This window comes from Emys orbicularis, chromosome 7 (genome assembly GCF_028017835.1).
Source record: "Emys orbicularis isolate rEmyOrb1 chromosome 7, rEmyOrb1.hap1, whole genome shotgun sequence".
Classification (NCBI taxonomy): Eukaryota; Metazoa; Chordata; order Testudines; family Emydidae; genus Emys; species Emys orbicularis.
Genome location: NC_088689.1, coordinates 14,160,055 through 14,180,837, shown reverse-complemented (window position 1 = coordinate 14,180,837; position 20,783 = coordinate 14,160,055). Strand labels below are relative to the sequence as shown.

General features: G+C 44.3%; 1 protein-coding gene across 1 annotated transcript in view; it reads right to left on the bottom strand.

The window, feature by feature from the left end:
• Positions 1-398: 398 nt before the first annotated feature.
• The window catches only part of ATRNL1 (attractin like 1), a 1,044,719-nt gene continuing 1,024,334 nt past the window's right edge, over positions 399-20,783 (bottom strand). Inside the window, exon 29 of the mRNA XM_065407744.1 lies at positions 399-523. Within this exon, the coding sequence (XP_065263816.1) occupies positions 399-523 (125 nt within the window). The remainder of the gene's footprint in view (positions 524-20,783) is intronic.

The window sequence follows — 20,783 nt, the reverse complement described above, 5'->3', positions numbered from 1 at the left end:
TTACATTAAGCTCTACAAAAATGTCTTTTAGTGTCCTGTGAATAGTTTAGTTTTCAATTATACAATTTCCTTCTACATTACAAAACAATGTGTAGTCTTTCCTAGATGTACTCAATGCCCACCCCACCTCAATATATACTCAGCATCAAGACAAGTATTTAGTTTATTTCTAAATAGACTCATCAAATAGACTCATATTTGCCATAAGGTTGTTCTGCTGTGGGGAATAGCAGGCTGCAAGTGTGAATATAACAGGACACATTACTTATCATCATCATCATCTTCATCATCATAATCCATAGGTTTGCCTCCAGAAAAACTGAGGCTGTAGTATAGCTTTCAATGGAAGCCATTTAAAAGGAAAACATTACAGAATGTACAAGTGCATTTTCTGGACCTCACACACAAGTTCCTTGACGTGTTGAAAGATGATGTTTTCGATTTCTGACTCCTGAACTCTTATCTTTACTGTCTGCAGGCTTCTGTTGGGAAATGTCTATCAAGGCACTTGCAATTGCAAGACCTGTAAGAAAAATAAAAAAAACAAAACAAAACACAATTTAGTGCCCAGTGGTGAGAAGACTTCCACAGCACTGTGTTGGTTCCTTTCATGTCCAGTCTTTTGTACTTTTCCAGCAAGTCATCAGCTATTTCAAAGTGAGATGGGAAGCTAACAAACATTTTCCTATTATCTAAGATGTTTTTCTTGTAATTGGGAACAAAAGAGGGGGGAAAGGCAGTGTGGTGTGGTGATAGGACACTAGGTTGGAAATGAGAAGGCCTCGGTTCCATCTTTTCTCTGCCACTGACCTCCTATGTGATTTTGGGCAAGCCACTTCACCACTCTGTGCCTCTGTTTTCTTTGTTTGTCTTGTTTATGTAGACAGAAGTTCTTTGTGACAGGGACTGTCTCTTACTATGTGTTTCCATAGTGCCTAGCACAGTGGTGCCCTGCGTTCAGTTGAGATTTTAGGTGCTACTGTAATATAAATGACAACAACAAAAAGAAACTTGTAATTTTTTGTAAACGGTGTGAGCATGGTAGAAACCAAATAAAGCCTTCAGGCCAAATTCTGTTTTCAATTATACTGTGTGGAACCTTGCAACACTCGTTTATCAAAGAAACATATTGGTAGGCTTGCAGTCTGTCCATACTTGGTGTCTGTGACTTCCTAATATACGTACTAAAGTAAAAGCTACATGGATTGTGGAAAACCAAGTGCAAGAAAAAGTGATAGACAACTTGTAAGCATCTACAAACCTTTTACACAGCAAGTAACTTTAATACTGGAGTTCATCTGCATAAAAACAGAATTAGCCTAATATTTTAAAGGGAAACAGATGTGATAACATAGTAGAATGAAGAAGTAAACTAGTTGTTTTACAATATTTCACTAGAACTGTAATCAAAGGATGTTTTTAGTCCAAATAGCTTTAATCAAAGAAAGAGACCAGCTTTAAGAAAACCATTAAACACAGCCTCAGCAAAACAGATAGACATTTTTAGTACAAAACATGTACTTTCTTTATAAACTTGTCCCATTCGCTTGGCCAGTGGTGTGAAATTGTTAATGGCTTTGGGGAATTAAAAATAAGGATGAGAATGAAAAATGATCTGATCTCGGTATATCAGAGGTCTTATCATAGGAGACATAAAATCAGAGAAATTATAGATGGGTTGTTAACAGATAGTAAAACATGATGGTAATAGTTTATGTAAAATATTAGCAGCAACAGGTCACAAAAACACATTGTTTTATTTTTCAAACTCTGATGGAGTAACTGATTCTTGATTTCACAACATTCAGGGACCAATATAACCATAACGAATTAAAATAGTGTGGACAAACACAGTACAGGCTTCTCCTTAAAGCTCACTTAATGCACCTTAGTTGCAGAAAGTGCCACTGCTAATCCAATCTAGGACCTTTTAAAATAGCTTCCAGTATTTGTAACAAATAACATGTATTATTGTTTTTACATGGATCTATCACAAAATCCAATTTTAAGTGTAATTCCTCACACATTATCTCACTGCATCACCTAGCTGATTATAAGTGAAAAGGTATAATTTTCAGTGTTTCTTTATGACTCTACAGTCTGCTTTACTTATGCCAAATGCATTGTCAGAAAGAAACCAATTGGGTCCGGTTGCCGATATACTGGAAATTCTGTGCTAATCCAAAACTGTAATAGTATCTTCCCTATCTCACAAGGATGTTGCAAGATTTAATTAGTTAACGTGCATACAACTCTGAAAATGCAAAGTGCTAGATTCTGTATAAGTGTTAAGTGCAGTTATAATTTTTATGTTTCAGGATATGCAAGTAATTTTTCTCACATACACACACATATATATTTCCTGGCATTAGTTAGCGATCCCTAAAATTGGACACTGATATATGAAATTATAAGATACCTTTGAGGCACCTTTAAAACATTAGCGTATCTAGTGTTACTAAAGCCGGGGATAAAATCTAAGTGACATTTTTGATGCTTCCCTATATGTTACTCTGTGTTTAACAGCTAGGCTTAGCTAGTATGTTAAATGGATTGTATATTAGGAAGAAAACACATCTTCCAATTATTCTTATGTGATTTTTTTTTTTTTTTAGTATGCTTGGTTGCATGCTGCTCATCCCATTCTGCATAACTAACATACAGGAAACACTGTTTCCTTCAAATCTAATGCTTATTACTGGGACACGCTGGCATGCTGTTAGAGTTCCATTAAAATCAGGTCACTCCAGAAGATCATTTTTCAAAACGTCACACAAATCATCTGATGAAATTTACTTATTGTGTTCTCTAGGCCCAGCACAGTTCCTTGTTATCAAAGCAATACAATTAACTAGGGGAACAATTCATTATTTCAGACTGGCGGTCTAAAGGAATTTCATTTACCAAGTCAAGATGATGCACAGACGCTTCAGGCAAGCAGAATTTACATCAAAATACAACTGAAGGTTTGATAAAAATGCTGAGGTTTAAATATTTATTGTAAACTTTACCTTTATTTGTAGGCTTTTGTTCCTAAAATGTCAAAAAACTAAGATGATTAAAGCTGGAAATGTACATCCTATGATGCTCAACATCTGTCACCTCCGGTTTCACGGCCAGTTTAGTTTACCTGTGTTCTTTAGATATTTGGCTATGTCTAAACTAGAGACCTTACAAAGGCAAAGCTGGACTGAGGCAGCTGCACCGCTGTAAGATCTCTTATGTAGCTGCTCTATGCCGATGGGAGAGGACTCTTCCGTTGACATGATCAAACCACCCCCAATGAACGGCAGTAGCTATGGAGGTGGGAGAAGCTCTCCCGCCGATGTAGCGCTGTGCACACTACCACTGATGCCGGCGAAACTTATGTCGCTCTGCAGGGTGTTTTTTTCATACCCCTGAGCGACATACATTTTCTGACATAGCCTTAATATTTGCCAAACCACAACATTATCTCGTTTCTTCTTATCTGTGGGTAGGGCATCAGTAAAGAGCATCCAGGCACAGAGAAGAATCTCTAATGGTCTGAGGTCTGGAAATTCAAGTCCAGTCACAGAACTAGATCTATTTTTAAGTCCAATTGGTTTTAGCTGCATAGAACTAGGTCAGGTTATTTTCATAATCCTTGTTGAAAAAAACAATCTGTAACTTGTTTTACAGATATGCATGGAAAGATACGGTAATTTAAAAGGGACTTCTGCCAAATATGTCACTGTAAAGTATACAGGTTTTTAAAGACAAATGCATTCACAATGAGAAAAATATGAGAGAAAACAATATGAACTTGGTTATCTTTTTTTAGAAATATAATCTTTCCTAATGGAAGTTAAATGGTAATAGTTGATTGTCAAGCAGTAACTGCCTAATCATAAAATTACTGGTGTGTGGGTACACTGTTGTTGTTGTTTTAACAATTATGCAAAACAATTAATAAGTACAGGAATAAAATACAGCACATCAAATGAGATTGCCTTGCAAAGTGCATTCTCAATTTGTATACAAACACAGCACTTTAATTTTGCTTTTCAACAAAAAGGCTCTGAAAAGTCATTCATTTTGAGATGCTCTCCTCCCAGTCTCTGTAAAAGCAGGCAGTACTATATATTTTAATTTTCCAGCAAAACAGCTTCATTAGGCGTGAAAGGTTAATTGCAGGTTTAAGTGCAGTTCAGGGAACAGTGCATGGGTCTGTAGTGAATAGAACAGTCTGCTACAGGAAGGCTGAGCGCTATAAACTGTTTGCCCTGCTCAAATGTTTTACTACCTCATTTACTAACTGTCTTTTTTTACTGCTTGTATTTGTAGTTCTCCTAAGCCTTTAATAGCTATAGTTTTATTTCACTGTAATCAGATTTAAATGGAAATACCCATGCTGGGATGTTTAAATGTTTTGCCTGAGTGTATACAGCTACATACGAACTGATGTAAGACTACACTATCTTTCAGAGTAAGAAACTGTTTGCAGTGTTGTTGTAGCACTATTGGTCCTAGGATAGGAGAGAGACAAGGTCAGTTAGGTAAGATCAAGTGTAAGTAGTCTCTTGGTCTATCCAAGGCCGTGATCAAGTGTCTTGATGTTTTTGGTCTTTTGGCCTTGAGATGAAAACCTTGTCTGTGTTTCTGGGACCTTGAAGTGAAAAAATATTCTCTAAGTTATCTCTTTTATTAATTCAACTTCTATTGGTGAAGTTTTTGAGCTACACAGAGCTCTTCTTCAGGTCTGGGAAAGGTAATTAGAGTTTCAAGGTGGAACAGTTTGTTAAGCATAAGCAGTTAACACATATTGCAAGAGACAATTCAAGATGAAGTGAGCAACTAACACCTCTGCAGTCATAGTACAAAGGAGGGTTAATGAGTTACAGATTTTGTGTCTCATTACAACAGCTAGTGTCAATATTGAGTCCATAATTTTAGTGTCCAGCAGACCTATGAATTTAAGCTCCCAGCCTTGTCTTTTGAAGAGGTTGGCCAGGTTTCCTGTGAGGACAAGGACTGAGAGGTCAGATATGGATTGATCATTTCATGAAAAGTATTTGCCCCTAGGTGATAGGGTGTCTTTGTCTTTTATTTTTCTGTGAGAGTTCATTCAAGAGCATAGCAATTGTTTGGTGTCATCCACATAGTTGTTGTTGGGGCATTTGATACACTGGATGAGGTACACCATGTGTTGTGAGATACACTGGATGAGGTACACCATGTGTTGTGAGATACACTGGATGAGGTACACCATGTGTTGTGATAGGCATGTGTAGGACCCGTGGTTCTTGAAAGGTATGTTGTGCGGGGTGTTGATCATCGTAACAGTGGAAATATGTCTGCAGATTTTGCATCTGTTGTTATGACAGGGTCTGGTGCTGCTTTGAGTGGGTCAGTCCCGGTCTGCCAGAAGCTTGCTTCTGATGATGAGCTTGGCGAGGTTGTTGTTTGAAGGCCAGAAGAGGGGGTTCATGAAAGATTTCTTTAAGGATGTGGTCCTTATATGGGTTGTAACTGTACACCGATATCCTATATAGGCACCAGTATGGTGTAGAGGTGACTACTAGGGGTGTGCAATTGGTGGGTTTTTCCCCCTCCCATATTGAAGCAGGTTCTCTTGGGGTGGCCTGTTCCATGATGGGACCTACTGCTCTGGTCGAGTGGTGTTGTTTGGTGAAGACATTTTTAAGTGTGTTATTCTGTGGTATCACAGTACATGGCTGTAGATAACAAACTTCTTGATGTGTCTGGGGTAATGAGTGGATCTGTGAAGGTAAGTGTGACGATTCATGGGTTTCCTGAATATAATTGTCTGTGGGATTCCATTACTGAAGTTGATTGTGGTGGCCAGGAAGTTGATGCTGATGTCAGAGTGTTCTAGAAACAGTTTGGTGGATGGGTGGTGGTTGTAGAATTTGTGATGGAAATCTATAAGGGAATTTAGGTTGTCTGTCTAGAGAATGAAAATATCATTGATGTATCTCAGGTATATCACTGGTTTCATGGTGCATTTTTCCAGAAATTAACATTTTAAAACTTGGTCTTATTTGCTGGCTGCTGGTAAATTTAAACTTTTTCCTCTATAATTCATTTAATGAAAATATTATTGAGTTCATAAATATGCCTTTTGTTAAAATTGAGGATGTTAAAGATGATCTGCTATACATGACTATCCAGGTAATTGAAAAACATTCTTCCATTTAAATATATATTATTGGGAGATACAATTCTAGATAAATGTCTTCATTAGATTAAATTGTAGGCATTTTCATTGTTATGCAGAACCAGACCGTCTATAATGCTGAGGACACTATAATAACAGAGCTCAAAAAGATCAATTAGGTTTGTTTGCTATCCTAACCAAAAGAAAAAAGAAAAAAAAAACTGGTTAAGGTCACATGAAGCAATGAAAACAAAATGACAGCATTGTAACCGAGGTTGAGAGATTTACAAGAGAAAAGACTGGGTCAATAGTATGCTATTAAACCAATAGCTTCAGCACTTTGCACTGTTATTTCAGTTTCATTTGTTGACTTGTTAAAAAGATACTGTATAAGCTAAGTATAGTAATGGACAAAGTGTCTCTGCATTAGTCCAATGGACTCATTTTCATCACACAACCCAATGTCCACTAAATTTCATGCAAATGGATCTAACAGTTTTAAAACATACTGAGTAAATGATGGGAATCACGGGTTGTAATCAGTGTTTAATGCAGATCATCATAGTGCTTAATGAGTACAGATTCGTTCTGATCTCATCGGTACTACCTGTAATTCCATATTTGGAATTTTAACTGGATTCTGCCACTTATTATTATTTCAGGACTATAAAGCACTTTTTATATATGGAGATATCTTGGTTCATCAAATCTAAACCATTTAGTGCTTTTTTCAGTTATATCTTAGCTTGATATAATGGTTCACATTCCTTGCTAACCTGTGTGAATGCACACTGGATCAGTATACATTCATTATTTAGAGATCGAAACATATACTGAATCGACACTAGATTGCTTGGGAGTTTAACTTTCAAAACAGATGATAAAGGTGTTTCTGGGCATTCACTGGAACTATTCTCTCATCCTTTCTCTGAGACATTGCACCAAGAATATTCCTACCTAGTTCTGATGCTCGGGTGGAATTTTAAAGATCCAGTAACACTTCCAAAAGGCAATAGCTCCTACTTCGTCATTAACACTCTTTTCTCAATCAGAGGACAAAGGATTGTCTTGCAATTAATTTACACAACTGAGGGCCACAAAGGCCAGGGTGTTCCTACCACAGACTTCCTGTGTGGCTTTCAGCAAGTCACTTAACTACCCTATGCCTCTGTGAAACAGGGATAACACTTTTCTGTTATGGATCACAAAGGTGTGAGTCTCCATTAAAAAATAAATTCTAAAGCCCTTTGAGAGCTCAGTCATAAGATGTTACAAAAATACCCAGTATTATTTTTATTATGTTTTAATGACATTAATATGAAAATCACATACAACTGCCAAACCAGGTATTATTCAACTACTGAGGGTGGGTGTCAGTGTGAAAGCTAACTTGAGTGAGATACGTGTGCATACCTGAGACAATTTGCATAGATTAAAATAACTCCACAATAAGCCCAACATATCCTCCAAACCCCAATTTACTTTTAAATGTCTTCTGCTTTCTGATATCTTCATGGGCTGCTTGCTGGGTCCCTGCCAGCCCAGGATTTTCTAGAGTGACCAGCTAACATACTTTCCCCATTAGTCATCTTCAAAGATGAGGGAACAGCAAGAAGACCTAATGCCTGGCTAACCCTTAATCCCCTTCTCCAGAAGAACAGAGACATCAAAAGAATTTTTGAGAACTCCTCTTCTTGCTCTGTGTGTGTGTGTGTTGTGGGCTGGCATTGCCTGTAGAATGAGAACAGCTTGCAAACACATGAAAACAACTGGGAAATCACTTTGGCAATGACCCCATAATTTCCCATTTCTTGAGGGATGATGGTAACTCCTTCTCAGTAAAATATGGGAAGACAATAAAGACAGCAGGGAATATGCCTTTTTGTTATGTACATAATTTACATTGAAATAAATAAAAATATGGGACAGTGCACATACAAATAATTAATAATACAAGAATGGAGGTCAGTGGTGGATACTGCTGCTGAAGTTCTCTGATCGGCAGCGCAGGGACGTGGGCGCGCTTGCAGTGGAGCACCCATAGGGGGACACCTCTTGAAGAACCATCATTACTGCACAAGGTAACTTCTTACCGTCTCTTGGAAAAATTCCAGATTATTATACGGGAGTGGGGGGGGGAAGGATCAACATGTTTATATAATGAAAGTGCTTTTCCTTATAATACAGTTTCTCCTACATTGGATCCGCTACTCTGAACAAAAATCATAATTAATCAGAATTTCTATCGCGTCTAGAGGAGTGGAGGAGAGTTTTTTCCCTTTGAAATTGAAAGTTCTTCCTGCTGCTACTTTTGCAGAATTTACCACATCCTCCCACTGTGTCTATTTTCACAGAGGAGAGCATATGTTCTCTCTCTTGCTCTCTTAGAGCCCTTTGCAAGAGGTTTGTTTCCCTTGTGAAACAGTTCCCTCCCCCCTCAGGAGCTCTGTATTTGCAATAAAGTGCAGTGTTTGGACAGACTCTTGCCACCAGAGGTTTTGTCCTCCACCGTCAGTATTCAGTGTCTTCTTTCCTGTTCATACAGCCAAAAGATTGGTGTCACTCCAAGGAGTATAGCAAGACACTTACACAGACTTCTCTCTGCTTCATCGTCATCGGCCCTACGTTAATCTTCAGCACTGCCAAACTGCTCCCCATGAAGTTGCATAATTCCACAAAGCCTGCAAGCAAGTTCCTTGGGTGGGTTCCTGCCCAACCACCATAAACTTCCATTTGTTCTGAGGTCTTTATTTTCATAGGTGCTCAGCACCCTAATTGGGGTCAAGTTATTAGGAGAGCTAAGATCCCATTTATGCACTAAGTGAAGTGGACAGATTTTCAAAAGTGCCAAGCCCCTGGTAGCCCTCATTGAGCTACTTGGTGCTGAGCACTTTTGAAAATCTGGCGCAAAGATTTTAGAATATCATGGTTACGCTAATTGGAGTGATTCATATAATTTGCAAACTGTCGTGGCCAGAGTGTGCTGTCATGCTGTCAGAGAGAACTATTTGTTATAAACTCAAGTGAAGTGCTAGTGTGAATACTAATACACTTGCCTCAATAAACAGAATTCATGTCATCCATTGAGATTAATAGAGAAACTTGTCAGTTCCCTGCTCAAACTTTGAGTTATCCTGTTGAGTTCAGTAGAAATCTTGAATGTTTTTTTTGAGAAGGCAGCAGTTGCTTGCACTTAAATTAGTGCTTTAGCATAGCTGTTTTTCTCCCTCCACCTACTGTTTAGCTCTGTTTTTTGGATTGGGATAAAGAAATGACCTCTCTGGCTTCAAGATTAGGCTTGATAAATTTATGGAGGGAATGGTTTGATGGGATAACGTGATTTTAGTCAATTGGGCATTAACGTGCCATCGCTGGTAAAATGAGGGTCCGGCTGTAGAATCTTGCCTGTATGCTCGGGGTTCTACTGATCGCCATATTTGGGGTCGGGAAGGAATTTTCCTCCAGGGTAGATTGGCAGAGGCCCTGGAGGTTTTTCGCCTTCCTCCGCAGCATAGGGCAGGGGTCGCAGGCTGGAGGATTCTGTTGTGGGTGGGTCAGCTTTTGTGGCCTGCATCATGCGGGAGGTCAGACTAGATGACCATATTGGTTCCTTCTGACCTTAAAATCTATGAGTCTATGGCAGGCCTGCACAACACGCGGCCCGCGGGCAAGCGGTGGGGGGCGGTTTCCGGGTTCACCCCCTGCCCGGGGGGCCCGACCTCACAGCCCCGCGCGCCGCGCTCTGACTGCCCTGACAGTCAGAAGCGCGGCTGCCGGGTTCGCCCCCTGCCGGGGGGGGGCGACCTCAGCCCTGCGCGCTGCGCTCTGACTGCCCTGACAGTCAGAAGCGCGGCTGCCGGGTTCGCCCCCTGCCCCGTGCTTCTGACTGTCAGGGCAGTCAGAGCGCGGCGCGCGGGGCTGAGGTCGCCCCCCCTCCCCCCCCCGCCGGCAGGGGGCGAACCCGGCAGCCACGCTTCTGACTGTCAGGGCAGTCAGAGCGCGGCGCGCGGGGCTGTGAGGTCGGCCCCCCGGGCAGGGGGTGAACTCGGAAACTGCCCCCCACCGTGGGCTGTGAGGTCGCCCCCCCCCCCCCCGCACACGCGTCTCCATCTCCCGCGCCTCCTGCCTGGCGTCCAGCGTCACTTCCGGGGCTGCTGAGGCGGGAAGCGCTGGCTGGGCACGAGGCAGACCTGGTAAGTCCGAGCGAGGGGGGAGGCATCCGGCCTGGGCTCTAGCCGCAGCTCACGGTGGCTGGGGTCAGGGGGATGTCCGGGTCAGGGGGATGTCCAGCTCAGAGGGGCTGGGCTCAGAGCTAGGGGTCAGGGCTGTGGGGGGATGGGGTCGGGGGGGGTGTCTGGCTCAGAGGGGCTGTGCTCGGAGCTGGGGGTCAGGGCTGCTGGGGGATGGGGTCGGGGGGTGCTTAGCTCAGAGGGGCTGGGCTCGGAGCTAGGGGTCAGGGCCGGGGGGGGGCTGGGTTCAGGGGGTGTCCGGCTCAGAGGGGCTGTGCTCGGAGCTGGGGGTCAGGGCTGCTGGGGGATGGGGTCGGGGGGTGCTTAGCTCAGAGGGGCTGGGCTCGGAGCTAGGGGTCAGGGCTGGGGGGGGGCTGGGGTCAGGGGGTGTCCGGCTCAGAGGGGCTGTGCTCGGAGCTGGGGGTCAGGGCTGCTGGGGGATGGGGTCGGGGGGTGCTTAGCTCAGAGGGGCTGGGCTCGGAGCTAGGGGTCAGGGCCGGGGGGGGGCTGGGTTCAGGGGGTGTCCGGCTCAGAGGGGCTGTGCTCGGAGCTGGGGGTCAGGGCTGCTGGGGGATGGGGTCGGGGGGTGCTTAGCTCAGAGGGGCTGGGCTCGGAGCTAGGGGTCAGGGCTGGGGGGGGGCTGGGGTCAGGGGGTGTCCGGCTCAGAGGGGCTGTGCTCGGAGCTGGGGGTCAGGGCTGCTGGGGGATGGGGTCGGGGGCTGCTCAGCTCACAGGGGCTGTGCTCGGAGCTGGGGGTCAGGGCTGGGGGGGGATGCCCAGCTCAGAGAGCCTTACCATGCTGCTAACCCCCGCCTCCCCCGTCTCCCAGAGCCCCAGCGCGCCGCGTCCAGGAGCGGCCCTGGACAGCGCTGCAGCGGTCTGGCTCCAGCGGGACGTGAGCTCCCGCTGCTCGGCTGCAGCTCGCAGCCCCGCCCTCTTACCACACGGCTCTGAGCGGGAGGAGCTCAGGCCTCTCTGGAGCAGCGCCGCTGCAGCGCTGTCCAGGGCTGCTCCTGGACGCGGCGCTAGGATGACCAGACGTCCCGATTTTATCGGGACTGTCCTGATATTTGCTTGTTTGTCCCGCGTCCTGAACGATGTTCGGTCGGGACACTGGACAAACAAACAATTTTGCCCTCTGCTCCGGCGCACAGGCGGAGCCCGGAGGGGCTCTCACCCCCCACCCCGCCCCACTCCGCCTCCTCCTTCCCCCATTGGATCTCTCCCCAAATCCCTGCCCCCAGCCCCGCCCCGCCCCCTCACTGCCCCATTGGATCCCGAGCCGGGCCTGGGGAGGAGATGCCCCTGTGCAACAGCCTGGGCACACGGGCCATGGCCGGCCGGGGCCGGGAGCGCTGCAGTGCAGCGCGGCGGCTGCTCCAGCCCTGCAGCCCACGGGGCAGCACGGTGCGTCCGGGGGCAGCGCGGAGCGGGCAGGGCCCGGGTGGGCGGCGCGGCCCGGGGGTGTGGGCCACCCATCAGAGACACGCGGCGGAGAGGGGCTGCCGGGGCGAGACTTGTCCCAGGCGGGGCGGCCGGCGTACAGGGGCGAGGAGCCGGTCAGGGTCCCCCAAACCGATAAACTTCCCCGCCCCTGCCGGGGAGCCCCGCACCTCTCCCGCTCGGCTGCGCTCCAGCGGGCCGGGGGGCCAGAGGCTCCGCAGGGAAGGCAGCTAATGCCCCCGGACCCTCCAACGGCTGGATGAGCTAATTCCCGAGAAGACCAGCAGGAGGCGCCGCCGGGGTGAGTCCTGCTTGCTTACACGGGGGCTGGGCGGCGCTGGGGGGGGGGAGATGGGGTTCGGCGGGGCTGGGTGGTGCGGGGGGGGGGGCGTTTCAGTACGGCCGGGGGGTTTCGGCCCTCGGCTATTTTCTTTGGAGTAATATGGCCCTCGCCGCTTTACGAATTGTGCAGGCCTGGTCTATGGTGATATGCTAGTAGATAGGAGAGCTGAGGTTTCTTTGTGTCTGACTTCAGAGAGATACTTCCAAATCCTTGTTACTCTTTGCTGCTTTTCCAAATCCTTGTTACTTTAGTAGCTATCATCCATAGTAGGCTAAACACCACCTTACTCTTATTTTTCAGAGGAATGAGTTGCCTCTTGTCACTCTGCGGGGATTGAGGACGGTTACAGTACAGGGTACTCTAAGAAATTTGCTGGTTCTGTCAATTTGCAAGATACAAAAGCCAACTGTTATGGGATCAGGCAGAGAAAATAGCAAACCTTAAAATATTTGGCAAGGCACTATAAAAATATCTTTGTGCTCTGAGGGGCCTGCTGCAATTTCTGCATACAGTTAGATGCTGCTTGCCTCCAGCCAGCCAATGAGAGACATTTCTAGTGCACTCAAACTCCTTCAGGAACAGGGGTCTAGATGTACAATTAGTTATAAAACAGAGTGAATATGATAAAAAGATGGGACTACAGAACATAACAAGCGTATAACATCAGTATATCTGGGGGATCTTCAAAGGGGCCTCAAAGAGTTAGGCACCAAACTCCTATTAAATTCAATGGGAACTGGGTGCCTAATTAACTTAAGTACTTTTGAAAATCTCTCCCTTTTATGGTTGCCGCCTTTTCCTCCTCATACTACACTCCCCATACCCCACTATGCTATCTGTAAGTTAAATTTTAAGCTCTTCTAGGTAGAGACGTGTCTTTGTTACATATTGGTAAGGCACCCAGCATACCTATGTTGTATAAACAATAATAATATTTGAGCACAGTTGGACCTACAATACTTGAAGACTAAATCAGCATTGGCAGCATTTTCCATATTTTTTCTTGTCTGTTCATCCAGAATTTACTTCCCAGGTCAGGGACTGGTAAAGCTAGAACATGAGGGAATTTCAAGTGTAACAGTTGTATCTGGATGCATGAATTATGATGTTATGAGCCAAATCTGATCTTAAAAAATGCCAGATATCACTTATCTGACTAAATCTGGAAGAGGGAAAGACAACTTCAGGCTGTGATAGGAAAACGATTTTGTCTTGTTATGAAAGATGCTCAAGTACATTATTCAATTCTTTGCAATTTATTCTGGTGGCCTACTTAGGAAAGCTTGACATCATTTGTGTAGTCATATTTATTACATTATTGATTCCACAACTTCAAAAGAGAAGTTATGGTCTGCTGGAGAGGATATACCTCATAGTGTGAAAGTGACCAACTCAAAACCCTGCAATACCTAACCTCAGACATTAGGACTATTAGGATAAGTATGCTTAGAGGTAGACATTTATACATATAATAATGGCTCCTGTAGCTATAACAGTTATCAATAACCAAGCTTCAACTATTAAACAGATCACCATGTATGGTCAGGAAAGACATCATTTTCACACAATATCAATAATTAGAAGCATTATAAGCAGTCTGTTGTCTTGATCTGAAGTGTCTTACATTGGCCTCCATTACAGACAGGATACTACTCTTGTTAGACTATTAGTCTATTCCATTATAGCATTTTTTTGTACCTAACCACAAAATGATAATAAAAAATGAGGATAGGCTTAACTCTTAATTTCATTGCTTTTGTCAATAAGATAGATATTTTACATGACATGATAATAGATTGTATGAACATTTTTATATTTTACATTTAATTTTTCAATGTCAGTGATGAGTTTTGCATCTAATCAACCATTACATTTGCTGTCATGCATCTACTTCTTGATTATGAGCTGGAATTTTAAAACAGGAATCTCAGAAACAAAAATTACTTATAATTCTTGGGAAAAAGCATATGTTATAATACACAAGAAAGGTGCAGTGAGCTACAGTAAAAAGAACTATCAAACACAATAAAGCAAATCACCTGTAATTTATCTATATTTTTCATTTTTAGCAAAATAATTTTTTTTAAGAGTAGAAAATTAAGAACTTCTAAAATGAGGAATCTGTTCAGAAGCTTTTAAAAACCTCAAACTAGTTAAATGGACATGTGGCCTACAACTGTATACTTGTTAGAAATACATGTAATTACATAGATTTCATTGCACAGCAATGTTTCAAGCATGTTGTTTCCATCTAAATTATTAAAATCCCAGTTTGACTATGTCTCTACTCAGTAACATTGAATCAGTTACCCTTGTGTTATAAAAACATCTGTATTCTCATGATGTGCAGCACTTCAACTTGTTTTCAAGAAAAACACTATAAACTAATTTGCTACTCTACAAGAATTTGGTGAGATGCATTAATTGTGCAGGAATCTAATTTGGTCCTGTGAACCCCTTTCTGCAGAAGAGGAAACTCTTATTTGGACTGATGACAAAGTACTATTTTCACCAACTTTGAGTTAAACCAATGTAAATATAGACAAGTTAGAGTAAACACAAATTAAATTCTAAATGCTTCTGCTTAGAAGTCCAAACAACAGCTAAGGCCTCAAAGGGGAAACTTATGAACCTCTTTCTTGGTCAAGAGGCACATTTTGGTTTAACCTTCCACAAAACACTGAGTATCTCCCCAATATACTTTTAGTTTCTCGTATAGATTTCCAAAGCAGAGGCAATGGCAAAACACATTTTGTTGGGTTCCTGCATATGAAAGAGAAAAAACTGAAGATATAAAAAATTATAAATGTTCATGAATCATGGAACTTCGGACACAAAGTTTAGAGCTCCGTTTTTATCCAGATCCAGTCATCTGTGTTGGTGATTTTAACTGTCATTAGAAAAGCTAAAGCCTTGCTAAAAATGGTTAACAGGATGAACACCAGTTAGACACAGATTTGTCTTGTAGCAACTGGATATGCCAGAGACAGCCCTGTATTACAATGCTGAACTATAATTTCTTTTGACTTTTACTAATGATGCTATTCCACAAATCTGGTCTTTGATGCTATGTTCCCCTCCCCCCCAAATCCAGCTATTTCCACAGTCTCCCATTCTCGCTACAAATAGATGCTCTGTGTGTATAGAGCTGCACTCAGATTTGACTATGAATGAGTACCCGGATATAACGCGACCTGATATAACGCAAGTTCGATATAACGTGGTTTCACTTATAACGCGGTAAGATTTTTTGGCTCCCGAGGACAGCGTTATATCGAGGTAGAGGTGTATTTAACCAAATCCTGATATCGGAATTTTCTGAAAAACTCTTCAAAGATCCATGGGAAAATGAATTGTTCAGACGTGACACTGTTCTACCCCAGTAATAACTAGTATTGCAACTTTGTCACTCCTTATCCCTATTCTTTGTGGCCAGATCTGATATGTTTGCTGGCATGGGTTTGGAGGAGAAGGGGAGGATATGAGAACATCCCACTGCCTTTTGGTCCTTCCGACTGACCCTCTCGCTTTCTTCTTTGCTCTTCATGTCAGACTCTCTCACTATGATTTCTCTACCCCAATATCAGATCCCTCTTCTGCTCAGGATGGAATAGAACCCTAGAAAACTACAGGCTTAAGGTTTCCCTATAGGGGCCAATCCTACTCCCACTCAAAACAATAACCATATTACTCCCATTTACTTCAAGGAAGCAGGATCAGGACAGTAATATCTAAGAACTTTGCTTGTTACTGCCCTCACTCTTGCAAATCTGTATATTAAAAGCATTATTTTGCTATCTACAAACTTTGTTTAAAAAAAAGCAGTGATGAATATCTTCATGCAAACAAATTATCATAGAGGTGTGTTGAGATTCTGGTACACTGGTTTAATCATCAGTAGATATTCTATCTGCAGTACTTTTTCCATAATGTATGTGCTCTAACTCATATGTTCTGTTTTGTGAAGTTGACTAACGACTGGAAATGTTTTTTTTTCAGTCCGACATCCTGCTGCAATATATCATTGCTTTATCCATTATTTGGCTTTGGCCAAATAACATTTCCAGTTATTCAGTATTCAGCCAAATTCTACAGCTAAACATTAAGTACATCCCTAGCTACGTACCCTGCAGCCACTCTGACAAACAAATGATCTTAGGAATGTGATAAAGAATTAAGTCATATAGACAGACAGTGGCTAGAATTTTGAAAGATATGTTGAAAGCAGATTACTGAGATGATACCTTCAGGGTCCCAAACATTTGTAATGCATGGCTAGTGAGATTTTCTGCCTCTGTTAATGCCTGACACTCAGGAAAAAGAGAGCCAATGCCCTACTCTCGACACTGGGCCAGGTCCATTAGCAAAGATGGCACAACCTCATACAGTACATTGATTTTACCAATTCTAGCAGAAAAAGCCTATGAATTTGGTTAAAGGTTTGAACCACAAGAACATATTCTACCAGAGGAGCTAATATATAAGAGAAAAATGTTACAAAACAAACATTTTATACAAAAGACCCCTTCAGAGCCCTGCATGGTCACTCAGAGTAATTATGTAAGGTACTCTATTTGTGAGAAATAGTATATGTGCCTGTTCATCTATTTGTTTTCCTGAATCTTTTATACTATAACTTTGACAAGCAAGAAGGCATGATTGAACCAAGTCTGATCCAAGGTCAGATTAATGAGTCAGAGCATGGTCATCAAACATGCAGCATGGGACCTAACACTCACGTCACCTTAGACCAGTGGTCCCCAAACTGTGGGGTGTGTCCCACTAGTGACGCACAGAGGGATGTCTGCGGGAGGGCGGAGAGGGAGTGCTACCCAGCCTGAATCTGCCCCTAGCTGTGGTCGCAGCTCCGCTCCCAGCCCCTGGCCCTGGCTGCAATCCCTGGCTTGGCCATGACTCCACTCCCGGCCCAGGGGGTGGGGTGTTGGCGGGCGTGGACATATTCAATTATTTGTAAGAGGGGGCATGAAAGGAAAAGTTTGAACACCACTGCCTTAGACTTTTATAAACATAAAAAGTTTAAAAAACCCATAAAACTCACAGGCCTAAACAAAAGTGGAATCTCACCCACATTGTGCTGGCTTGCGTATTTCCAATTATTGAAACCTCACACCACAGTGACCCTTTTCCTTGGCAGATTGTTCTATGATGCTGTCCAGCTCCAACCTCACTGTCACATCTTTCTCATTTGCAAGGAGAGCAAGCTCACTCAGCCATGTCTGTGATAGTGTTGAACACATGTAGTTTTTAATATGTCAGTGCGCTCATTGCACGTTCAGCACTAGTCACTACAATTGGTGTGGTGAGGGAGTCAAAACAACATTTCCATTTCTGGTAAATCAACAAGAGAACTTGACACTATGAAATTCAAGTAGCTCTGGAATCCATGTGACAAACTGAACTCCTCTGTGTCCTTTGTAAAATAATACATCTTGGAAGAGAATCTCCTGAACCAAGTCTAAAGGAAAATATGAGTCTTTCCCCATGAGATTAAGAACTTCCTCCTTTGACTCTTCTGAAGTTAGATTCTGAAGTCGCCTGGGATGGAGGAAGCCAAATAGAGTAGCTTCCTATTGAAATCCCTCACATAAAACTGAATCTTGAAAGTGACTTATCAGATGAGAACTTCAAACCTATTTCAGCAGGATGACTGCTTCGACCTACTCCATTGCTGACCTGCTCATCTAGGATCTTTAGTATTGCTCCTTTCAAGTTAATCTACAGAGTTTGGGGTTTTTAGATCATCTATGGGATCTGTGGCTTTGTTGATTTGTAGCTCATGTCACAGGTCTTCAACTGTGCTGGTTTCAAGGAAAGTTTCTCTGGAAATATCGTCAGCTACAGGTGCAACATCAGTGGTACTGCACAAATCATTTTCCTGACTTAAACCATGACAGGATGACAGACTCATGCTTGCTGAACTGAGATGCAGTTCTTGACTTTCTACTTCAGGCTGCAGGTTGATCAGGAACTTTACAAAATGATAGTTTCTGCTGCTTAGGATCTTTGGAAGCAGTTTATAATAACAAAATCTTTTTCTTTTCATTTTCTAAAACCAAACTTGTATTCATATTTATGGGGTTTGTTTTAGTATAACTTCCAGTATGAGAATAACGAAGTTGGAAGTATAGAACTAAATAAAATGTATTTTTGTGCTACTTAATTTATCCATCAGTTGTGGGAGTAATCCTAAAATCATGTTGATTTTCTGTGCAGAATCTGGCAGAGATAGGCAGAAATAGAATGGGGCTGGCTGGGAAGAGTGCTGTGGTTCTGGGGAGAGACCAGAGCATGCAGATACATATCTCTCAGGGTATGTCTACACTACGAGAGTAGTTTGATTTTACTTAAATCGAATATGTGGAATCGATATTGCAAAGTCGAACGTGTGTGTCCACACTAAGGACAGTAATTCGACTTTGTGAGTCCACACTAACGGGGCAAGCGTCGACATTGGAAGCGGTGCACTGTGGGCAGCTATCCCACAGTTCCCGCAGTCCCCGCTGCCCATTGGAATTCTGGGCCGAGCCCCCAATGCCTTCTGGGGAAAAAAATGTGTCGAGGGTGGTTTTGGGTAACTGTCGTCATCCAACCGTCACTCCCGCCCTCCCTCCCTGAAAGCGCCGGCGGGAAATCAGTTCGCGCACTTTTCTGGTCAGTGACAGCGCGGACGCCACAGCACTGCGAGCATGGAGCCCGCTGCGACCATCGCTGCAGTTGTGGCCGTTGTCAACGCCTCGCAGCTTATCATCCACCTTTCCCAGAGGCAGATGCAGATAAATCAGGCGAGGAGGCTACGGCACCGCGGTGAGGGCCTGAAGTCTGAGAGTAGCACAGACCTGTCAGAAAGCACGGGACCCAGCGCCGAGGACATCACGGTGGCAATGGGTCATGTGGATGTTGTGGAACGGCGATTCTGGGCCCGGGAAACAAGCACGGACGGTGGGACCGCATAGTGCTGCAGGTCTGGGATGAATCCCAGTGGCTGCGAAACTTTCGCATGCGGAAGGGGACTTTCCTTGAACTTTGTGAGTTGCTGTCCCCTGCCCTGAAGCGCAATGACACCCGGATGCGAGCAGCCCTGACTGTCCAGAAGCGAGTGGCCATAGCCCTCTGGAAGCTTGCAACGCCAGACAGCTACCGGTCAGTCGCGAACCACTTTGGCGTGGGCAAATCTACCATGGGGGTTGTTGTGATGCAAGTGGCCAACGCGATCGTTGAGGTACTGCTCTCAAAGGTAGTGACCCTGGGAAACGCGCAGGCCATCATAGATGGCTTCGCCGCGATGGGATTCCCAAACTGCGGTGGGGCTATAGATGGAACTCACATCCCTATCCTGGGACCGGACCACCAGGCCAGCCAGTACATCAACCGAAAGGGCTACTTTTCAATGGTGCTGCAAGCACTGGTGGACCATAGGGGACGTTTTACAAACATCAACGTCGGATGGCCGGGCAAGGTTCATGACGCTCGTGTTTTCAGGAACTCAGGTCTGTTTAGACGGCTGCAGGAAGGTATTTACTTCCCAGACCACAAAATAACTCTTGGGGATGTGGAGATGCCTACAGTCATCCTCGGGGACCCAGCCTACCCGCTAATGCCCTGGCTCATGAAGCCCTACACTGGCGCCCTGGACACTGAAAAAGAACTCTTCAACTACCGGCTAAGCAAGTGCAGAATGGTGGTGGAGTGTGCTTTTGGCCGTCTCAAGGGGAGATGGAGAAGCTTACTGACTCGCTGTGATCTCAGCGAAACCAATATCCCCATTGTTATTGCAGCTTGCTGTGTGCTCCACAATCTCTGTGAGAGCAAGGGGGAGACCTTTATGGCGGGGTGGGAGGTTGAGGCAAGTAGCCTGGCTTCTGATTACGCCCAGCCAGACAGCCGGGCGATTAGAAGAGCCCAGCGGGACGCGCTGTGCATCCGGGAGGCTTTGAAGGCTAGGTTCCTGAGTGAGCAGGGTAACCAGTGACTTTTCAGTTTGTGTACAGAGAAGCTGAACCTGCCCCCGTTTCTTTACCCACTAAATGTTCAGTATCCTCTCCAGTTACATACCCCGTTCCCCCCCTTCCAACACACGTTTAAAAATAAAATCACTTGAATTTTGTTAATGAACACCGTTTTCTTTATTACTGTTTTCGTGGGAAAGTGTTGAACCTGGGACGCAGACTGTGGTGGGGAGCGGGTGTAGTGTAGTGATGCAAATGACGCTTCCAAACTCCAGGAATGACAGGCTCCGCGGTGGTGGACTGGTGGTTTCAATGGAGCCTGCCACCCCTCCTGTTTGGGACTCTGTGTGTGTGGGGGCTATGTGACTTTGTGGCAGGGGGAGGACGGTTACAGATCCCCTGCTGCGTGGCTCTGTGATCCAGGATAAGGACCGCCGCATAAGATCTGTAACTGCCCTCCCCCGCCACAAAGTCACAGAGCACCCTCCACCCCCCACAGAACACTAAAACCACCTCCCAGAATGACCAGCGTAACTAGTGACTGCAATGTGTGTGTGCCCTGCTGCTGAACCTGCCCCCGCCTCTGTACCCTGCTAAAGGTGACTGTCCTGTCCAATTACCAACTCCCTTTCCCCCCTTCAGACAGACTCTCCTCTAAAGAA